This window comes from Sceloporus occidentalis, unplaced genomic scaffold (assembly GCF_023333645.1).
Source record: "Sceloporus occidentalis isolate IW3139 unplaced genomic scaffold, rSceOcc1.0.p SCAF_9, whole genome shotgun sequence".
Lineage (NCBI taxonomy): Eukaryota > Metazoa > Chordata > Lepidosauria > Squamata > Phrynosomatidae > Sceloporus > Sceloporus occidentalis.
In genome coordinates, this window is record NW_028316989.1 from 26,774,805 (window position 1) to 26,794,495 (window position 19,691).

At 42.3% G+C, this 19,691-nt stretch overlaps 1 protein-coding gene across 5 annotated transcripts in view; it reads right to left on the minus strand.

Moving 5' to 3' along the window:
• Positions 1 to 19,691, minus strand: part of LOC149307103 (unconventional myosin-Ie) — an 88,474-nt gene that overhangs the window by 8,148 nt on the left and 60,635 nt on the right. For all 5 annotated transcript variants that reach the window (XM_089538113.1, XM_089538112.1, XM_089538115.1 and 2 more), the window contains 15 exons: positions 18,614 to 18,703; positions 17,951 to 18,082; positions 16,614 to 16,748; positions 14,311 to 14,443; positions 13,589 to 13,785; positions 12,986 to 13,066; positions 12,046 to 12,132; positions 10,350 to 10,436; positions 9,955 to 10,122; positions 9,047 to 9,132; positions 8,480 to 8,561; positions 7,434 to 7,540; positions 5,594 to 5,692; positions 4,376 to 4,520; positions 2,405 to 2,519 (listed from right to left, as the gene is read on the minus strand). In XM_089538113.1, coding sequence (XP_089394239.1) covers positions 2,405 to 2,519; positions 4,376 to 4,520; positions 5,594 to 5,692; positions 7,434 to 7,540; positions 8,480 to 8,561; positions 9,047 to 9,132; positions 9,955 to 10,122; positions 10,350 to 10,436; positions 12,046 to 12,132; positions 12,986 to 13,066; positions 13,589 to 13,785; positions 14,311 to 14,443; positions 16,614 to 16,748; positions 17,951 to 18,082; positions 18,614 to 18,703 — 1,744 coding nt within the window. The remainder of the gene's footprint in view (positions 1 to 2,404; positions 2,520 to 4,375; positions 4,521 to 5,593; positions 5,693 to 7,433; positions 7,541 to 8,479; positions 8,562 to 9,046; positions 9,133 to 9,954; positions 10,123 to 10,349; positions 10,437 to 12,045; positions 12,133 to 12,985; positions 13,067 to 13,588; positions 13,786 to 14,310; positions 14,444 to 16,613; positions 16,749 to 17,950; positions 18,083 to 18,613; positions 18,704 to 19,691) is intronic.

The following is a 19,691-nucleotide window of genomic DNA, read 5'->3' on the forward strand; positions in this document are numbered from 1 at the left end:
TCAAGGATCTCTTTTATATTGGTTTGCCTCAATGGGTGTCTACCCCAGAAGCTCTTTTTAGAAGAACCAGGGACTATAAGAATCCCTGGTTGACATATAAAGATCTGATCTTTTGGAGGCCTGATTATATTGTATCACTGAAACAGAGGATGCTATCATTGTTGATAGCCATGAAATCGATTGGTATTTGTATTTTCAACTTGCAGACAGATTTAGATTAGACCTAAAGTTGAAAGGTTTCAACAGGGAAAACAATGAGCTAGACAAGGTATTGTTGGACAAAGGGAAGAAGCACTTGTCACAATACTATAAAATTCTGAAAGAGAAACAACTAGAGGATGAAATTGTTAAACATTCGATGGTAAGGTGGTCACAGGACTTACAGAGTCCCATTGACTTAGAGCACTGGGAGAAGTCCTGGAAAGACACAAAAAGATTCACAGTTTGTCAAAATTATAAAGAGAATTATACTAAAATGCTCTATAGATGGCACATGATGCTGGTTAAGATTAAGAAACTCTACAATACTGCAAGCAATGTCTTTTGGAAATGTGGAAAGCAGGAAGGATCCTTCTTCCACCTTTGGTGGGGCTGTGAGATGGCCAAAAAATTTTGGGGGAACATAGTGTGGTGGAAATTCTTTGTTGAAATAAAAAGCTATAGAAAGATGGAGTCACCTTTGTCAGCCAGAGAGATGGTTTTTGAAATAAAGGCTTGGAGTTTAGAAAAAAACTAGAGCAAAGGAATAATGAGTGCATCTTGACCTGGATGGAAGCTGGCACCAGTAAAAAAGACATAACATAAACTACTGAGATAAGGATACATAGTTGATATTCAGAAGCAAGGTTAGAAGGAAGACTAAAGGAGGAGGTAAGGAGTGATGATGCAGTTTTAATGTATGCATGTATTTCTGTTCTGATTGTAAGAATTCTGTATGTTTAAATTGTAATTAGCCAATCAGGTGTATTGAAGAAGCTTCTTTGTCTTCAATAATATAAAAAGAGCCATTTTGTCTTGTTCGGGGCCTCAGCTTTTTGGAACTTGAATTCCACTGAGTTCAATGTTTTCCTTTGTCGACAATTGGAAATAAACTTATGGATTTTCAATTACTAGGTCCTCTTGCCAATTCTTTTGCTCTGTCAGTCCTAGATTTTTAAGTTTCCTGAAATTTCTGTTACAATAGATAGATTAATGTTAAATATCCTACAAGTAGATATCCCATTGGACCCTCTCATTTTTTGTTAAATATGACTGGTATACTAGACGATCCGAAGGCAAAAGAGATGTTTTCCGTAATCCTCTACATGGTAACACTGGGTCGAATCATTTATGCGCAATATTGGAAAAGGAAGGAAATACCTTGTGAAGCTGAATGGATAATTAACTTGAGGGAAGCAAAAGAAATGGATGTGTTGACAGAGAGCATGAGGAATAAAGATGTGAAGGTGGTGAGTAAGAGATGGGAATGCTTAGATGTATATTGTGGATTTAAGATGCCATAGATATGTATGATTTCATATTATTCCAGGTGTGTTAGAAGAAGTAATATTATAGATCTTTATTGTTTTATGAAATACCAACATGATTTGAATTATAATTAGTTTTCTATATGAAATACTTAGACAGGATAACAAAGGCTAAAGAATCTAGGTTGGAGATAGTGGAATATAGTATCTGTTAATTTAGCTAAGAACCATAACGTGTGTTGGAAGTGCTTGAAGAGGAACTTAGATCGGTTACCCGATCGCTTATAGAGAATAAGCCTGCAATGTTTTGTTTATTTTTGTTTTGTTGTGTTGTAATCTTGTGTTTGTTTGTATATTGTATTTGTATGTATTTGTTAGTGTTTAATAAAAAAAAATTAAAGAGTTCCCCTCCCATGGTGCCTCTTGCTTCTGGGCCACGGTTTAAACACCCTCTGAAATCACTTGACATGCTCCCACCATTTTTACTTTGGGACACATGTGGAAAATGTACCCGTTTTTGCATAGCGCAACCTAACACTTATCCCATTGAAGATGTCACTACTGTATTTTCATGTTGAGTTTTGTGCATACTGCATATTTTATATGTATGTACTGCTTTGAATTCTTCAGATCTAAGCAGTTTATATGTCAATACATAAGTAAGGATGATGCCTCCGCCAGCACCTTTCCTTGGGATTAGGGTAGGCAGGAAGGTCTAAATTTACTGAGGCTGGAGACTGTTTCCATGCAAGTTTGCTTCTTAGTTTATTTAACTTCTATCTTGCCTTTCTTCCACTATGGGACCCAAAATGAAACTTAAGACAGGCATCACTTCCACTGGTTGTGTATACCCCACTTTTGTCTTCCACTCCCTGAAAATTACCAATCTCTAGTATAAATCACATTAGCAGCTAGCCATCCCCTATACCAAGAAGTACCTTCTTCTCTCATCTGCACGTATTTCTTCCTGGCCACATATTTCCGCCACACCTTCTGGATTGCCCGCGCATAGCCATCGTACTTCCGTTCTCTCATCTCCTCCAGCAAAAATAACTACAACAAAGAAAGGAGAAAAACAACAACTGTCAGGAAGCTCAGCAGTTTAGAGAGAAAGAGAGGGAACAGAAATCAAAGTGATGTACTCAGATGTACTCAGCTGGGAAAACCACCACACCTTGGCTGGAATTTTGCATTGAAGTCATACAGAATAAACCTCCACATGTGAGGCTCTGCATTGATATAGGTGGGCAGTCCTCATGTAGACACTGCATAAATGAACCAAGATACCAAAAGTGCTGTCAAAAGCACAGTCAAACACAAAATGCGTAGCCATACTCAATGGGCATCTGTACAATCAATGGCACTGCACGGTGTAACTCTCCTCCCGCAACCTTGAACTGAACACACATGTCCCACATCCGGCAAAAAGGCCCAACAATAACAAATAACCCTTTCTGTAAGGGAACCTCTGGATGTCTCAGATGCCTACAAGATCCCACTGGTACCCTACTCCCCTTTCTTATCAGTAAACACAGGGCAAAATCCACCAGGGAATTCTCCTGTGCTTTCCCCACCAAAATGAATAGAAACAGAGAAAGTGGGAGAGAGTCTCTCTTATCTGGAATTCTAAAATCCCAAATTGTCCACATGGATGGCCGAGACAGTGACTCCTTTGCTTTCTGATGGTTCAGTGTACACCAACTTGGTCTCATGCACAAAATTATTCAAAATGGCCCGGTCCAGACGGACGCGATAGGGAGCCCTCGTCACGTGCAAGGGGTGGCATTTCTAGATGCCCCTCGCCCCCACACGTGACAAGGGCATCAAAATGGCAGCGCCCTGTACAGATGGGTTTTTGTGGGTTCATTTTGGTCCGCGGGGAAGTCCCACAGTCTGGAGGCTGCGGCTTCACCGCAGACCAAAGTTGGGTGCCAGGAGACCGTCCTTTTCGGACGGTCCTACGCCAATGTTATGTATAAATTTATCTTCAAGCTATGTGGCATGAGTAGTATACAAAACATGAATGCATTTCATGTTTAGAGATATCTCATTATGTATATGCAAATATTCCAAAATCTGATAAAAACAAATCCAGAACACTTCTGGTCCCAAGCATTTCAGATAAGGGAGACTGAACCTGTAGATGGAACCGGTTCCTGTGAATTTATACTGCCTGAGTTGAATCCAGTTACCTCCTTGAGCTTCTTAGATCTGCTGCCACACAAACATGAATAAATTATAATTTTCAACATGCCAGAGACAGCTTTCCCCTCGTGAAATCATCAGCTTGCCTCCCCCCTGCTCCCCACTGCTCTCCATTTATATATAATTTTTTGGTTTTTGTTTTCCTGGAGCAAGGAACTGGCAGAACAAACTGCTCACATCAACACTCCTTGCATGGTTTACTCCCCAGCAGTTCTACTAATTGCAGCTCATCTATCAAAGCAGAGGAGCTTGGTTGAAGTCATTAAGATTCACAGGGGCTGCATTTCCTGAGCCCAGAAAACCCCAGCATTCCTTCAGGAAAGAAAACAATCCATGCAAGAGAATTTTTTACAGAGACTAGTGTTTGCTATGCTGTACTGCAATAATGTTTTTTTTATTATTATTATTATTATTATTATTAACCTTTATTTATGAAGCGCTGTAAAATTACATCACCTTTTCTTGGCCCACTGTTAGAGAACACTCGAGCATTGGAGCAAATTCTAGCCAAATGCAAAGTCCACATCTACAAATGCTTCCTGTCCATTTCAATAAATAACAAGCAGCCCACCTGCCCCATTTGCAGCTCTGTGTTTTGGATCTAGTGGCTTGTCCAGCTGCTTCCCGGAGAACTGTGGAACTGACCCACCGAAAGCAGACCACCCTTGAATGGCAGAGCCAAGAGGTCAAGTGCCAATACTCACAGACTCTGGGGCTTTGATGAAGATCTTTGTTCTCCCAAGCTGGAACTGGTCAGGGTCCATGTTGACGGAGTGGAGCAGGTGGAGGACCCCTTGCTTTTCATCGCCTTTCCAAGAAGGCCAGGTGGCTTTGGTCAGGATGGCATACCTTCAAGGAAAGGAGAGAAACGCTGTGCTGAGAGTACTGGAGGTTCTGAGGTCCAAACCATCCTTATGTGTTTTGGAAGGGGTCTTCTGTGTGCAAGCAATACCAAAGCAGGAAAAATATCATTTTTTTGGACTACAGCTTCCAGAATCCCTCAGCTGGGATGTCTGTTTCTGAATTCTGACATGATCATACCATTTACCATGCGATCTCATATCTCTACTTTTTGACTGTTCTGTTTTCTATGTTTTGTCCTTTTTCTTTAGTTTAATGCCTTTTACTGGGGCTTAGGCTAATTGTTTAATAATTAACTCTGTGACACATTTTGCCCCTTGGCATAAGCCACTCTGGAGTTATTGCATCTGTTGTCTTTAAATGCCTAGCTTCTTAAGCGCCCTGGCCATCTCTCAGGGGTGCTTTAGCTGTGGGTTGCTACACTGGCAGGGGATGGACTGGATGACCTCTGGCTTCTTTCTAGCTATGATTCTATTCTGTTCTTAAGAGATGAAAAAGACTAAGGGCTCAAACAGACATGCCAAAATAAAGCTACTTTGGGTCACTTTGGAGGTATGCTGTTTAAATGACACACACATCTTAAGAGGCCAGAAGCTGCGCCAAAGCTGCACTCCAGTCCTTAGTACTAGAGTGCGACTTTGGCGTGGCTTCCGGCCTCTTAGGACGCATGCAGCATTTAAACAGCATACCTCCAAAGTGACCCAAAGCAGCGTTATTTTGGCCTGTCTGTTCAGTCCTTAAGTCTAGGAAAGCTTATGCTACCACTTGTTTTGCACAGTTAGTCTCTAAAGGAGCTAGAAGATCTATTCTGTTTTGTTCTAATAGTTTCTATTGTAAGTGTTCTTCAAAGCTTGTGTTTAAGGTAACATTCTTATTTGATTTCTTGGGATATAAACCATCATGGGTGCTTTCTTAGGCTGCCTTTTTTGGGCTCTGACCAAAATATTCAGCTCTTTCAAGCAAATGAGAGAAGATCTTGGCAATGCCTGAAGAATATATAACTTTCCCTTCTCATTCCAATCCTCAATAAAGAAAGAAAACAAAGTATTGGAATACTGTACCTCTGCAGGAATTTTTTGAACACTCGCCTATAAGCGTAACCTGCTCGCCGTACACGAATATTTTCTTTGAGTCCAAGGTATTCCACTTGGTGCTTTACCCTGAAGGAAAAGGGTTAGAAATTAAACATGGTGACAGGTATGCTACGGTATTCAGCCAATGGGAACTTTTCCAGCAGTACATGAAATGTATCTTCCTAATACATTGGGCAGTAACAACCATCTTTCAGAGGGATGATGGGAGTGTTAGTTCAACCACTGGGCAACTTGGATGATGGGAGTGTTAGTGTAACAAACCTAGAAAGCTCCAAGTTAGGGAAGATGACAGCCAATATCGCTTGCTAAAACATGAAAATGGGAAAATTGGAAAACAAAGCATAATTCTCCCAGAACTGTACTAATTCCCAGACAGTGTCCTGAAATGGAGTCAATACACAGAAAAGAGATTTTCAAAATTGCCTTTTCCCAGACAGAAAGAAAAACAGTTTGCGCTGTTCTGTGTAGTCTGACACGGACTGGTTCTGGCAAAGCATGAAGGCGCGAAAAAGAAAAAGATAAAAAGGCGTTCACACTATTCTCCAGTCTCACTGCATTATTCCAGATGTGAAAAGGAGGGAAAATCTATTAAGAGGGAAATATATTTTGGATAGTTAGCTTTTTTTTCCCTCCAGTGCTACTCCACCAGGAAGATCTGGAATGGGAACAAAATCCCTTATTCCAGAAAGTTCTCTGAACATTTGAAGTAATGTGAACAATTTGCCTCTCTCTCTGCAGAAGGAGCTCAAGCAGAAAGGAAGAAGGCGGTTATGGGAAGGAGGGGACCAACAGCAATTGACTGCACTTTTTAACATTGGAAAGAAAGAATGGGAGGAAACCGGCAGCGGCAACATGGAATCCAGCACTGGAAAGCTATACTTTCCATACTGCCATTCTCCGTTCCCCAACCCCAATCTCCTGGTGCTGTGAGCAACAAAGAAGGAATGCCTTAATTTGAGAAGGAAGCTTGCAGACACCACAAACATGGCTCATGTGCAATGAACCCAGTGTGTCTGAGAGGGCTTCCAGGCCAGAGAGGAATTCACCAAATGGACACACACACAGCCTAGCTAGCTACTATTAAGAGAGGATCCTAACACCTTTAAAACAGCATGTGTGTTTATAAACCTATAAAAAGAGGGAGAGAAGGGATAAGAATGTGAATGCAGGAGGGGTGCCCAGCAAGCCCTGCTGGAAGCAAAGAAAGTACCATATATACTATAAATTGACTTCACATATAAGTCGAGGACAGGTTTTGGGGCCAAAATTATGGATTTTGACATGACCCATGGATAAGTCGAGGGTAAAACGTAGAGGCATGTAACAAAGGATCTAAAGGATGAAACAAAGGAAAATGATGCCAAAAACTTGCAAAATTTCAGCAGTTATGTTTGTGCTCATACTAAAGGCTAGATTGATGAATGAATAGTGGAGTCTTGCCTATCATCAGGGGATGATTCCTTTTTAAAATAAGAATTAAAGTACAGTACTTACATTGACTCATGGATAAGTCGACTCAGTTTTTTGGGGTCAATTTTTTGACGAAAATTTCTAGACTTATACATGAGTATATACAGTATGCAAGAGAACTGCCCAGTTCCTTCAGTATGGCTTGCACAAAGAATTTTCCTGGTGGATGATGTCAACTTCCAGGTCATGAATTTGAGCATCCACAAAAAAGGGGAGGGGGGGTTCTCTTGGATCTAAAAGCCCCAAACAGGTGAGATGGACCAATGCCCTTTGGGACCCTAAAACAGCCTTGTTAAATGCCCGAATCCTGCCCCCTCCCTTGGTGTTACCCACGTACCTGCTCTCCTCCCAGTCTTGAGGCTTTTTGGTTTCATTCGGCTTGATGCAACGGATGTAATGCGGTGTGCATTTCATCAGGGTGCCCACAAGGTCATTGGCTTGCTTCTGCAAAAAATGTACCAATGCATTTAGCTACCAGTGATCACATTCAGGCTTCTCCTGTGTGGTCATTCCTTTCGGTCTTCACAATCCTTTCTAAGGAGGGTGATTTCACTTCACCAGATGAGTGGTTCTCAAGAGAAACGACTGAGGTCATGCTGCTGATGCACACTAAGCCATCATTTTCTTGACCTAGATCTCAGAGGGAGGCTTTCAGATCCATAACAAGCCAGAGAAGCCTTTCTTAAAAGCTTTTGTTATGTCCCAACCCAGCCATTAGACAGGATGTTCTACCACAGGGCCCAACAGGTATCCCTTTTACTATGAATTAGTTCATAGGGATTTACACATTGGATAGGGAAGGAAAAGCAATCATGCCAAGCCTGATGGATCAGAGAGAGTGGGGAAGAGCATGACTTTTATATTTAATGTATACCTCAATTTCCCTCCGGTGAGCTCAAAGCGGAGGGCAATGGCTCTCTTCTGCTTGCCCCACATGATCAAGTCTACAGAAGCTTGTATGCTATAACTTATTTCACACAGTCAGTCTAACCATGGTACAAGATCCCGCTGTATACTGATATTTCCCAGATTAAAACAGCTATGTCTGAACTCTATCTCACACAACAAGTACCAACCACATCTATGACCAGAGTTGTGCAACATGTAAGGATCAAAAAGAATGATGTGTGACACCCAATCAGCAAACACACATAATATATCCAAGCATGGAGATCGGTACTTTCTATCTATGTATGTATCTTCCAACACAGGTCTGAAACTGGGAGCCCTGTAGATCTGCTTTCATTACTAAATGGAGCTTGTAAAGTCAAGAAATGTGACTCGTATATTACTAAGGTGTCTGTTCCATAACTGCTCTTCCCTGCCCTGTGCACCCACCTAGATGACCACAACCCAGGACTAATCTTCAGGAACAAAACACACCTTGATTTTACTCCCAGCAGTCGTTGGCCGGCCTTTTTTCTCGGCTTGGAGGTTCTCTGGAAATAGTGCCTTTATAAAAGGCCTAGAAGAAAATGGAGGAACAAAGCAACACCAAGTTACAAGACACAAGGCTCAACAAAGGTATCATCATAGAGATACCTTTGTTGATTTTGATTTTATTGGGGTGTGTGTGTGTGTGTGTGTGTTGTTTTATGGCCAACACATCTATGCCTGAAGTAAAAAAGATGAATAGGATGGGGGGAAAGACAGGTGAATTTAGTGGTACAAGTGATGTATAATCATGCCTTCTATAGCTGGAGTCTATGTGTGGAACAGAAAAAGAATCCGTCTGATCTGTTTAGGCCCAATTGAAATAAATAAAGCAGATCAGAATATAAATTTCAGCACTCTGATTATGAGTTTGCTCAGAATCAATCAACAATTAATTAACTGTTGGTCTTAATGTTTTTAGCAATGGGATCCTCAAAATCCTTTTCTGTGTTCCTGATTTTCTGCTTGCATTACTTTTGTGTAAATCCAACCTCAGAGCAAACACATCTTACATACAATTCACTGCTTTGCATGAGCTCAATCAAGTCCATGAAAAGGACGTCTCGGTTTCTCTCGCAGAACCCATCCATGTCGTAGGACACCTGAGGAAAGGTAGAAATGACAGTTGAGCTTTTCTGTCTTTGCCAGGGAAGACATAATGTGTGAGAAACCTCTCCTATGGCCAGAAATGAGGGGGTGAAGGAAGCTAGTAATTATAGCATGCAATGCAGACAGTTTTGGGAAAAGCTGCAGTGCATTAGGTCATAATCTGCAGAAATCAATCTGACTGCATGCTAGATGTGACAATAGATGCTCTTTTAGAAAAGCAGTGGGCAAGGAGGAGAGAGACGGAGAGTACAGCAAAGGGAATGCCAGGCTTTGGGGGGGGGGGTGTCAAATCCAAGTTCCTGGACACCCTCAGATGGCCACACACCCCAGCTCCATGTCACCCTCACTTGATGGATTCTCAACTTTTATAATAATAACTTTATTACGGCCGATTGGCCAGCACGGGATTCTCAGCTTTTGATGTTAAAATGTTGAAATGCTTCTCCTAAGGAGAAAGAGTAAGAGTTGGTGACTGGAATTAGCTAAAATACGCTGGCACTTTGGGCTCCACCCTTTTTTGCCTTTGGCTCCCTGTCCATCCCTGGAATTGGCCCAGGATAATAATTTTGTGTATAAAACAAAGTTTGTGTACATTAAACAAACCATCAGAAGGCAAAGATGTCACTATCTCAGCCACCTATGCAGACGATTTTGGAATATTTAGGATTTCAGAATTTCAGGTAAGGGAGACTTAACCTGTACTAAGCAGTAGTGATTCCTCCCTCCCTGGTCACAATCTCTCACTCCAAACGCACTACCACAATACACACTCCCACAAGAGGGTTGTGGAATTGCCTTTCCCATCTAAGGATCACCTTCCCAGCGTAGTGGTGGATGATGAAGCCCTCGTTCCAGCTGTTGAAATGCTCGTGAGTTCCGATCTGCATCTGCAGCTTCTGGAGGAGAGTCTGGTCGGCTCCCTCTCCCACAGCATGCATCGTGGCACAGACGTCGTCCAGAATGCTCATGATGCCTGGCGGGTTCTGATGACACACCACAGCCACAGGAAAAGTGTTGTGGAGGAGGAAAACGAGCAACAGGTTATATATAATAGCCTTCCCCAACCTGGCAGCTTCCAGATGTGCTGGACTACAACCCCCATCATCCCAAGGCAATGCATTTAGTCCCTAGCACCATCCCCAGAGACAAAGGCTCTGGGAAAGAAGACAGTCTAGCAGTCTGGACACACACACACTCCCTGCACACATACCACTTTGTTCTCTATGAGGTCGCAAACAATTTTATTGTTGAAGTAGTCAATGGGTGTCCAGCGTATCCCTTCTTGGACGTATTCTTCCTGAAATATAAAAGAGAAGGACTCATAAACTGATGTGTAGATACTCAGTGGAGAGATTCAGGTATATGCTTGGGACACTCTCAAAACAAGGACCATTTGTAGCTTAGTGGAATAGGAACAATTCTCACTTGTGAAAAGCAAATAGATGAGTGCCTACATAGAAGTTTGAGTGGTCCCTGGAGATGACGCAGAGCTTAGCATGGCCTCTGTTTTAAGACAGGTAAAAATCCTAACATTATCAAACAGTCTGAGAGGAAAAAAGAGACATGTGGAATTCTGTCCATTGTTGTAGTATTTGATGCAGATATGAATTTCAGGAATAGGGGGAGTGAATGATGAAGCCTGTGTACCCTCAAATGACTCTATAAATTCCAGATTGACACTACTGAGTAAATTTACTCAGAGGGCAGGGAAGTTGCTATATGAATGTTAAACGGCACTCTTAATTGCTTTTTCATTCTGTAATTATTTTAGTATCATACGCTTTAGGAATTGCTACTGGTACAGGAACCAGTCTACATACTTAAGCCACGGCAAACATGAGCTAATTTACACGTAGCAAGAGGCAAGCGTTCAAGCTCTACAGGGCCACTTTCATTGCTTATCATCACTCAAAAACTGAAGATTGAATAAGAATGACTACACAGTTTGACTAATTTAAGTTGGCCTAATACATAATAATTATAATAATAATAATAATAATAATAATAATAATAATAATAATAATAATTTTTATTTATATTTCCCGCTTCTCCCTTCAGATCCACTGCAGTTTGGAAATATTACTTTTTTGAACCACAATAGGCCCTTGGTATCCACTAGGTTCCAGGACCCCTCCCCCCGGATACCAAAATCAATGGTTGCTGAAGTCCCATAATATACAACAGTGTAATAAAATTGTGCCTCTTATACACAGTGCCAAAAATCAAGGGGGGACTTTTTCAAGGCATGGGTGATTGAATCTGTAGAAGCAGAATCTGTGGGTAGGGAGGGCTCACTGTATACTTCCCCTCAAATCTGCCAGCTGCTGGTCATACTGGCTGGGAAGTTGGGAATTGTAGTCCAAAAAGAATAATTTCTCCAAGCTACTTCCCCCCTCCAATTGCTCCCATGTAACGTAAAAGGAATAAAACACAGTCCAACTTCCCTGGCTCTTCAAAAAGGCAGGCACAGGGGAAAATTATATAAGCCCTCATCCTTCCCTTTTGAACAGACGGGCAGAGAGGAAATAGAGAAAGCAGAAGTTCTCCCGTTGTTCAATCCAATACAAACGCCAGGCCAGCCAGAGGTTTGGGTGGGTTTTTCTATTTCCATATAGACGGCAAGTCAGCTTCCATGGGGAAGTCATATGACAGGGCTGATTCTTTGATGCCTCACTCCTGGGCCATTGCATCAGAGGAGGGACTGTGCCTGCAGCAACAGCTGTGTTGACTTCCAGGACCAGCAAAACCACAGCTGCCTTTCTGCAATCTTTTGCTTGGAGAGGCAAATTTTGGAAACTGTCATCAGCTCAAGAGACGCTCCATCCTCCCAGAGGAAAGAAACAAGCTGCTGCTTTTAACAAATTCTGCAGACAGTTCAGCACACACAAACACTTGCCCATTTGTACCTGCTCTGCTTTCAGGGTCAGTTCGATAAAGATCTGCTGCAACTTTTCGTTAACAAAATTGATGCAGAACTGTTCAAAGCCATTTTTCTGGAAGAAAATAAAACACAAATGCATTAAAAACCTTAGTTTCCATGCCCTCTGTACCAACATCCTTTTTAAAACCAAGTTAGATTAATCCCAAATCCTTTCACTCTGTAGATCTACAGGGGCCTAAACAGCAGATTTTTACATTCAGGTAGGAGGAGCCTCACCAGAGAGAGAGTTCAGTAACATAAATTCTCCAATACTCTTTCCAAGATTTGAACTTTCATTACCGGAGCCTTTACCACAGAACAGCCATGTTTGGGCATATGCCCAGAAAAACTCAGAACTTCTCTTTGTTCCTAAAGCGGCTGACGTTTCCTTTTCAAGCCGCTATACTCACACCCTCTAATTTTGCAGGCTGGGTGATGTGAAATACCTTGTTTAAAAATTAATTTTCCTTCCAACCTCCTGAAAAGCCACAGAAAGGGCCCAGACCTAGCCTACTGTGTGGACCTTGTTAACTGAGAAAAGACAAAAGAGAAGGCAATGCACCAATCGGTGACTGCAAAAGGCAAGGCAGGCTTCTCTCAACATTCTGGCCTCACTTTCATGATACTTCATGTGATTTCACAGTCTTAAGCTGCTAGTAGCAGTTTGGATATGGGGTGGGGCTCTTGTAAATCCCAGATCAGAAAGGGATCCCATTGAGTTCTGTCAAGTGGTACTGTGGCACATCTCCCCTCTCATCCTCAGTAATAGGCTATCTGTGCAATTCTATGCATGTCAACTCAGAAGCAAGCCCCACTGATTTCAACAGGGCCTGCCCAAAATTCAATGTAGAAATCATTATTTCTGACGTTTAATGCCAACAAACAATATTTCATCCCTTGTCCTAACCTTCACCGTTTGTCCTTACCTGAAATATCTCAAAACCGTAGATGTCCAGGACACCAATGTTATATTCTTCGTGATCCTTTTCCATAGCCTTATTTATGGACTAATGAAAAAAAAAACAGGTAGAAGAAAAGAGACTAGCATAAGAACTAGAAATGAAAATTTTAACTGCTTAGTTATATCAAATGAGACCAGAGCTTGGAAAAGTTCATTCTTGGGACCAAAGATCCTTCCAACTCTATGATTCAATTATTCCTCCAGTCAAAATGGCCACAAGGGGATTATGGCAGCTGTAGCTCCAAGCTCTGAATTAAACTCTACTAAAGGGTTGTCTCCAATTAACTAGCTAAGGCTCTTCTTTTCTTATTTTTAAAAAAGGTTAAGTGGATGTAGAGTGCTGCATGACTTCTGGAGCATGGGGAGAAATGGAAAAGCACAGAGGAAAAGGAGAATGGAATGGGTTATCTCACAACCAGAAAAAAAGAGCAACCCAAACCTGTTCAGCAAGATTTCCAGATTTGTAGAAACACTTTCACAGGGGGGCTGTTTTTCAGTTCTAGTCAACTGTCTTGTGACCACAAAACAACACATACTCAAAAACCTCCATCCCAAAAATGCCACCTACGTCCACTAGGTAGTCAAAGATTCTGGCGTGAAGCGCTTTGGCCAAGGCGTCCCGGGTGTAGCAGGCTTGCTCCACGTTGAGAGTCACGTTGATGGACTCTGACTTGCCGCCCCACTTACTATCCATCTGCCTGCTGGTCAGTTTCTCTTGGAGTCGGCTCTGGTTAATTCCTAGGAGGAAGGCTGGGAACGCCAGGACTGTAGAAACGTAAGGACAAAACCAGAGCCAGATTAACTGGGATGGCTGTGACATGAAGGGTGGATCACAGTTAAGCAAAGCAGCAAAATTGCTGGAATTTCTGAAGAAAACACCCATCAAACTGTAGTAAAACATGCCGATTAAAAACAGGCATGTCTAAAGGTTGGGAGACCTTTCTATTAACCAACAAGTTTTCTATTAAGAGTAGGATTTATGAGATGCCTTATCCTTTTCTTAAAAAAAGACTCACAGCATCATATGAAGACAGCATTTCATATTTCCAATTATTTTTACCTGTTTATGGCACAGTGTCCATTACAAAGCACTACATAAATAGAACATACTGGCTAAACACATATCAGCAACAACCAAATTCTTACAGCATGAGACTAAGCAATCACATGAAAAGCAGAAAATAAATCCAAAGTTAACACTGATAGTAGCATATCAGTATAGGCCAGCAGGCAACCGTTACTATGATTATACGCTTACTCATTTGTAGCTGTTCCACGAGGGCTACTTACATTCCTCGCTCTCCACAGCAGCATAGTTGCCAACTTCTTTGAAGGTAATATTGCCCAAATGTAGCACCCCGGCCACAATCTGCAGCACCAACGCCTGCTCCTCTGCAAAGATCCCAATCACATTCATGGCATGCTGCAAAATTAAGGATAGGCGGGAGGGAGGAAGTGGCAGATGAATTTAAAAAACACATGTTAAGACCCAAACACCGGTTTTGTGTGAAGAATGATAGCTACTGAAATACATGCACAGGGTACAGAAGATCTTTGTGCTATCCTATAGGGGTTTAGCTACTAGGTCAGGGGAGAAAAATGAAAATGTTACTCTCCCAAATAAGAATCTATCCCCCCGCACACATACAAAATCTTCCTTCAATCCCCAAATTTCTAGAATTTTCCAGAGAATGAGACCCTAAGAGTTGTTCATGGCTAGAACTCTTATATTTGCTGTGTTTGCTCTTCCTCATTCACTTTGCCTGCCCTTCTCCTTTAGATGCCTAAACTGTATTTCTAAATGCTCAACAGAAGTTTTAATGCTGTGCTAGAAATTTGGGGACTGAAGGAGGGACAGATTCAATGACCTCATTGGGGGGGAGGGAACATGCTACACCCCTATATTACAACAACACTGTAAGGAAGGCAGATCAATGTCCCCCTTGCAAAGGAGATGTCCAAACTGAAATCTAGCTGCCTGTAAAAAAAAATTATTATTTGCATTTTCAATCATGGTACCAAGGTCATGAATGCCCCCAAGACCCACCATAAAAGCCAGTCAGCTGCCTCAAGCTAGGAAGTGGAGCACTGTAGGATGACGTGAGTTGACCCCTTCCACCAGCAAGCAATGGGAGGAGTGCTCCTTTCACCATCACTTACTGGTGGGAGAGGTCTGGTCATGTCATCTTGGAGCACCATGGTCAAGCGCTCCCTTGGGACAGCTGAGTGGCTTTTAAGGTGGATTTCAGGGGTTGGATCAGGGGATGGAGCACAGCTACGATATTGTAGCTAAACCTTTGAAGCAGGATTCTCAGATGGCTTTGATGACCGGAGGAATCTGAGAACAGTTACACAGGTATCTCTGACCCCATCTCACCAAAAGCATGGGCTTTCAATTTTCCAACAAGACTTAACACTAATATCTCATATTTCTTTCTCTCTCATTCCTCTCTCTCTGTTACTTACACACACACACACACACACACACACTGCAACTGAACATTCATGGAGAGGCCCTGTGCAAGCTAGACCCCCCACATACCATCCCACCCCTGGTTGCTGCACCCTGCCTTTTCTCGCCACCAAAACCTTAATTTGAATAGAAAGATCTTACAGATGTGGAAGGTAACTTTCCAGATGTCTTTCCTTTTTAACACTTTAAAAAGCACAATGAACAAGGAGGAGAAGTATAAATCTCCAGAACTGTGCAGCAAGGGGCTCTTGTTTATGTTCTCCAGCTGTTTCCTCTCATTCAGCAAGGTAAGGTTTTCAGCTTCAGGGGAGGAGAACAAGCATTCTGCTTTTTTTAAAAAAAGAACCATCCTGTTACACAAGAGGACTAAAAACAAAAAAGATTTATAAGTGGGCAGGGGGAGGGAGAATTACTTGCATACTGTGTGGCCTGGGTTTATACTTATGAGCCTTATTAAAAGCCAAACTAAGGGCCCCTAGATGCATTTTAAGTCCTTCCTGGATGGAAAATATTTGGGGATTATATTGGGTGACTTCCGTCAGGAAAATGACATGGAGGAAAGTGTCACCCCCATGCCCCAATCCTGACTGGATTCTCCTTCCACCTACTAGGATATGCTTTCACAAAAACTGTATCACATCAGAGCATTAGAGTTACCTTCCTGGATAGAGATTTTCAAGCCTAGCATCCTTGTTTCTTTTCTTTCTAGCCATAAAGATGCTACAAGGAACCCAACAAAATCTCATCTTGCTGTTTCTCACAAGCATTCAGATTTCAGTGGTGTGTGTGTGTATAGTGATTATGCGGCTTCAAGTTGGCTCTGGGTGCATCTACATGGTAGAAATAACGCAATTTGACACCCCGTTAACTGCCATGCCTCCATCCTACAGAATCCTGGGGCCTGACGTTTTGTGGGGCACCAGCAATCTTCGGCAGGGAAGGCTAAAGATCCTGTATAACTACAAAGCCCGGGATCCCATAGGATGGCCTACGGCACTTAAACGTACCCCTTCTGAACAAATCTTTCCAAGAAAACCCTGTGATAGGTTTGCCAGAGGGTTGCCATAAGTCAGAAACAACTTGCAGGCACAGACAGCAACATCAGACAGGTGGGAATTACCAGAGTTTCCTGGAAATCCGATTTGTCATTAATGTCATCCACTTTGTAGGATCCCGAAAGGCTCAGATAGTGGTAGTAGTCCATACTGGTGATGCCAAGGCTGGACTTCTGCTCACTGGAGGCGCCTTCAATCAACTGCAGAACGAAAAGCAGGAATGGGACAGTGAGATGGCTCTGGTCGGTGTGATTTCTGCCTTTGGGAACAGGAGGAAGGTAGGAGGAAGAATTTGAAAGAGCCAAGGAAGACCCAAGACTGTCAATCAGTGCAGACAATACTGAGGCTGCATCCACACTGGAGAGATAACCTGGTTTGGCATCGCTCTAAGTGCCCTGGCTCAAGGTTATGTGTTTTGTCCCAACAGCAATGCTATGTACTTTGGGAGTAGTAAGGCCGCTGGCTCTCGGGAACACAGCCAGAACAAAAGACTTGTCCACAAATTTCTTAAGTTTTAAAGGTTTTACTGGTTATAAACATAAAACATTAAACTAATCTCCTTTTTCTCAATAGTCCTTCCTAAATACCTTGCTCTCTCTTCTTGGTGGGTTTTATCTTTCTTCTTCTGTGGACTTTTCTTTGTCAAAGGAAAATACTCTCTTCAGGTCTGACTTGGCTGAAATCTTACTACACAATTGAAACTTAGCTAGAGGGAGACAGCATAAGACCCTGGGATTTCCCACAATCTTTATCTTTCTTAAAGCTGTAGATCTTTATTTCCCCTCCCAAACTGATACACAGAAAAGCCTATTATAATCTCAACCAAATATATGTCTCAAGAGCATCAAAGATGCTCTGGAGGCAAGACATTATGGAATTCTGGGAGTTGGAGCTTATTGTGGGCCCAGAGCTGAGCAGAGCTTAAGGAAGGAAGACCCCACAATATACTCCAACTCCCAGAATTCCATAGCCTTGAGTCAGGGCACTTAGAGCAGTGCCAAACCAAGTTATCTCTCCAGTGTGAATGCACCCCGAGTTATCTGGACCCAGGTTCTGACTCAGCTTGAGGCAGCTGTCTGTATGCTAGTTCTAATTTGGGTGATTCGCAGACTATTTTTCAATGGGTTTTTGGTGGGAGATGTGAGGATTTTGGAGGGTCTTCTTGGAGGCTTAGGGTACAAAACAGGGCTCTGGGGGACACATTTGGACTACAGGCTACATTTTCCCCACTCTTGCCCAATACTAACAAACAGAAACAATTAATGAGGGTAAAACAGAGGCAAATTCTTGTGGGTTATGCCACTAACTCCAGGGAAGAAAGAACTCACACTTCCAATCCCACAACTATATTTCAAAAGAATGAAAGCAACACCCATCCCCCCCCCCCCCCCGCTAAGCAAACCTGGTAAAAGATGTGGAAGCTCCTCTCCCCAGGGTTCCTCATGACCACCCGCGATTTCTCCAGCAAAAAGTTGGATATCTTGCCTCCGTCAGGTTCCCCACCCGGACTAAACTGGATTTCAAAGTACTTCCCCTGGAACAAATAAAGGATGCAGATTGTTGAAAATGGTTTAAATAAATATTAGCCTCAAATGCTTAAGCTGTGTCATCTTGCTTGATGAAGCTGGATAGTGAAAGAGGGCAAAGAAAAACACAGAAACCCTCCCAAGCATTTTCTAGGCACAGGGTGAGTCTCCCTTATCTGGAATGCCGAAATCTGAAATGCTCCAAAATTCAAAACTTATTCCATGGGTGGGCGAAATAGTGACACTTCTGACTTCTGATGTTTCAACGTACAAAAACTTTGTTTCATGCACAAAATTATTAAAAATATTGTGTAAAATTACCTTCAGGTGATGTGTACAAGGTGTATATGAAACATACAGGAATTTCATGCTTAGACTTGGGTCCCGTCTCCAAGACCTCTCATTACATACATGCAGATATTACACACACACACACACACACTCACACAATCCAAATTTCTAAATACTTCTGGTCCCAAACAAATGTGTTGTTGCCTTGCTTTTTTCAGCAAATGAAAAGAAAGAAGAGGAGAACTTACAAACCGGCTGGAATTGTTGTTCCGAACTGTCTTGGCGTTTCCGAAGGCCTCCAAAAGAGGATTAGACTGCAAAATGATGTCCTTCACGTGCTGGAAACCAAAAGTTGAAGAGGTCAACTGAATGTAGCCAAAACAGTGCAGATAAAAATGTGCTTCCTTAAACTTCCATTTGCTGGAAAAGGTGAGACTGGGGACTGACCGCTAGATTTGGTCAGATGCTGGTCTGATCCAGGACAACTATTCTCATAATCTTTTGTAAGGGGGCCTGACGAACCACATTTTTGCACTATGGTTCCCAACATCCCTCAGCAAACAGGGTGACTAGTGGATTCTGGGAGCTGTAGTAAAAAAGGTACTGTTTCCAATTATGAGTTGGAAAGTATCTCTTTCACGCTATACAATTGTTGCATTTTGATATCACATTGGGTGCATCTTCACTGTAGAAATAATGCAGTGTGACACCACTTTATCTGCCATGCCTCCCATCCTACAGAATCCCTGGATTTAGAGAATGCTAAAGACTGTGCAAAATTACAGATCCTAGAATTCCATAGGATGGAACTACAGCACTTAAAGTGATGTCAAAGTACCAGTACATTATTTCTACAGTGTAGATGCATCCTATAACGGTCATAATCGCATTCTAGAGAATCCTAGGATTGGCAGTTCAATGAGGCACTGCCAGAGAGCTCTACTAGCAGTGAATTCTCAATAATTTGTGAAATTATAATTTCCAGGGTTCCACGGAGTTACTGTGGGACCAAACTATGTGGCGTGAAACAGATGTAACCCAACTCCAGTGTCGCTCAGCCTCTTCACATTTGTCCTTCCCTCGGGAAATCAAGTATATCCCTTTAAATACTTGTTTTTAGCAGAAGTTCAGTTTGCCTTTGACTTCTGCAAAAAAAGAGGGAAGACTCACAGCCCCCAAATAGCTGTAAAAGGTTATTTATAGTACTCGATTAAACCCGTTCCAGAACCAACACACGGTGCAGATTTCCGTCTGGTGGCTCATTCTCTGGCTACTGACAGACTGTTATCATTGTCTCCTCTGGTAAAAACAGGAAGGACACGGTCA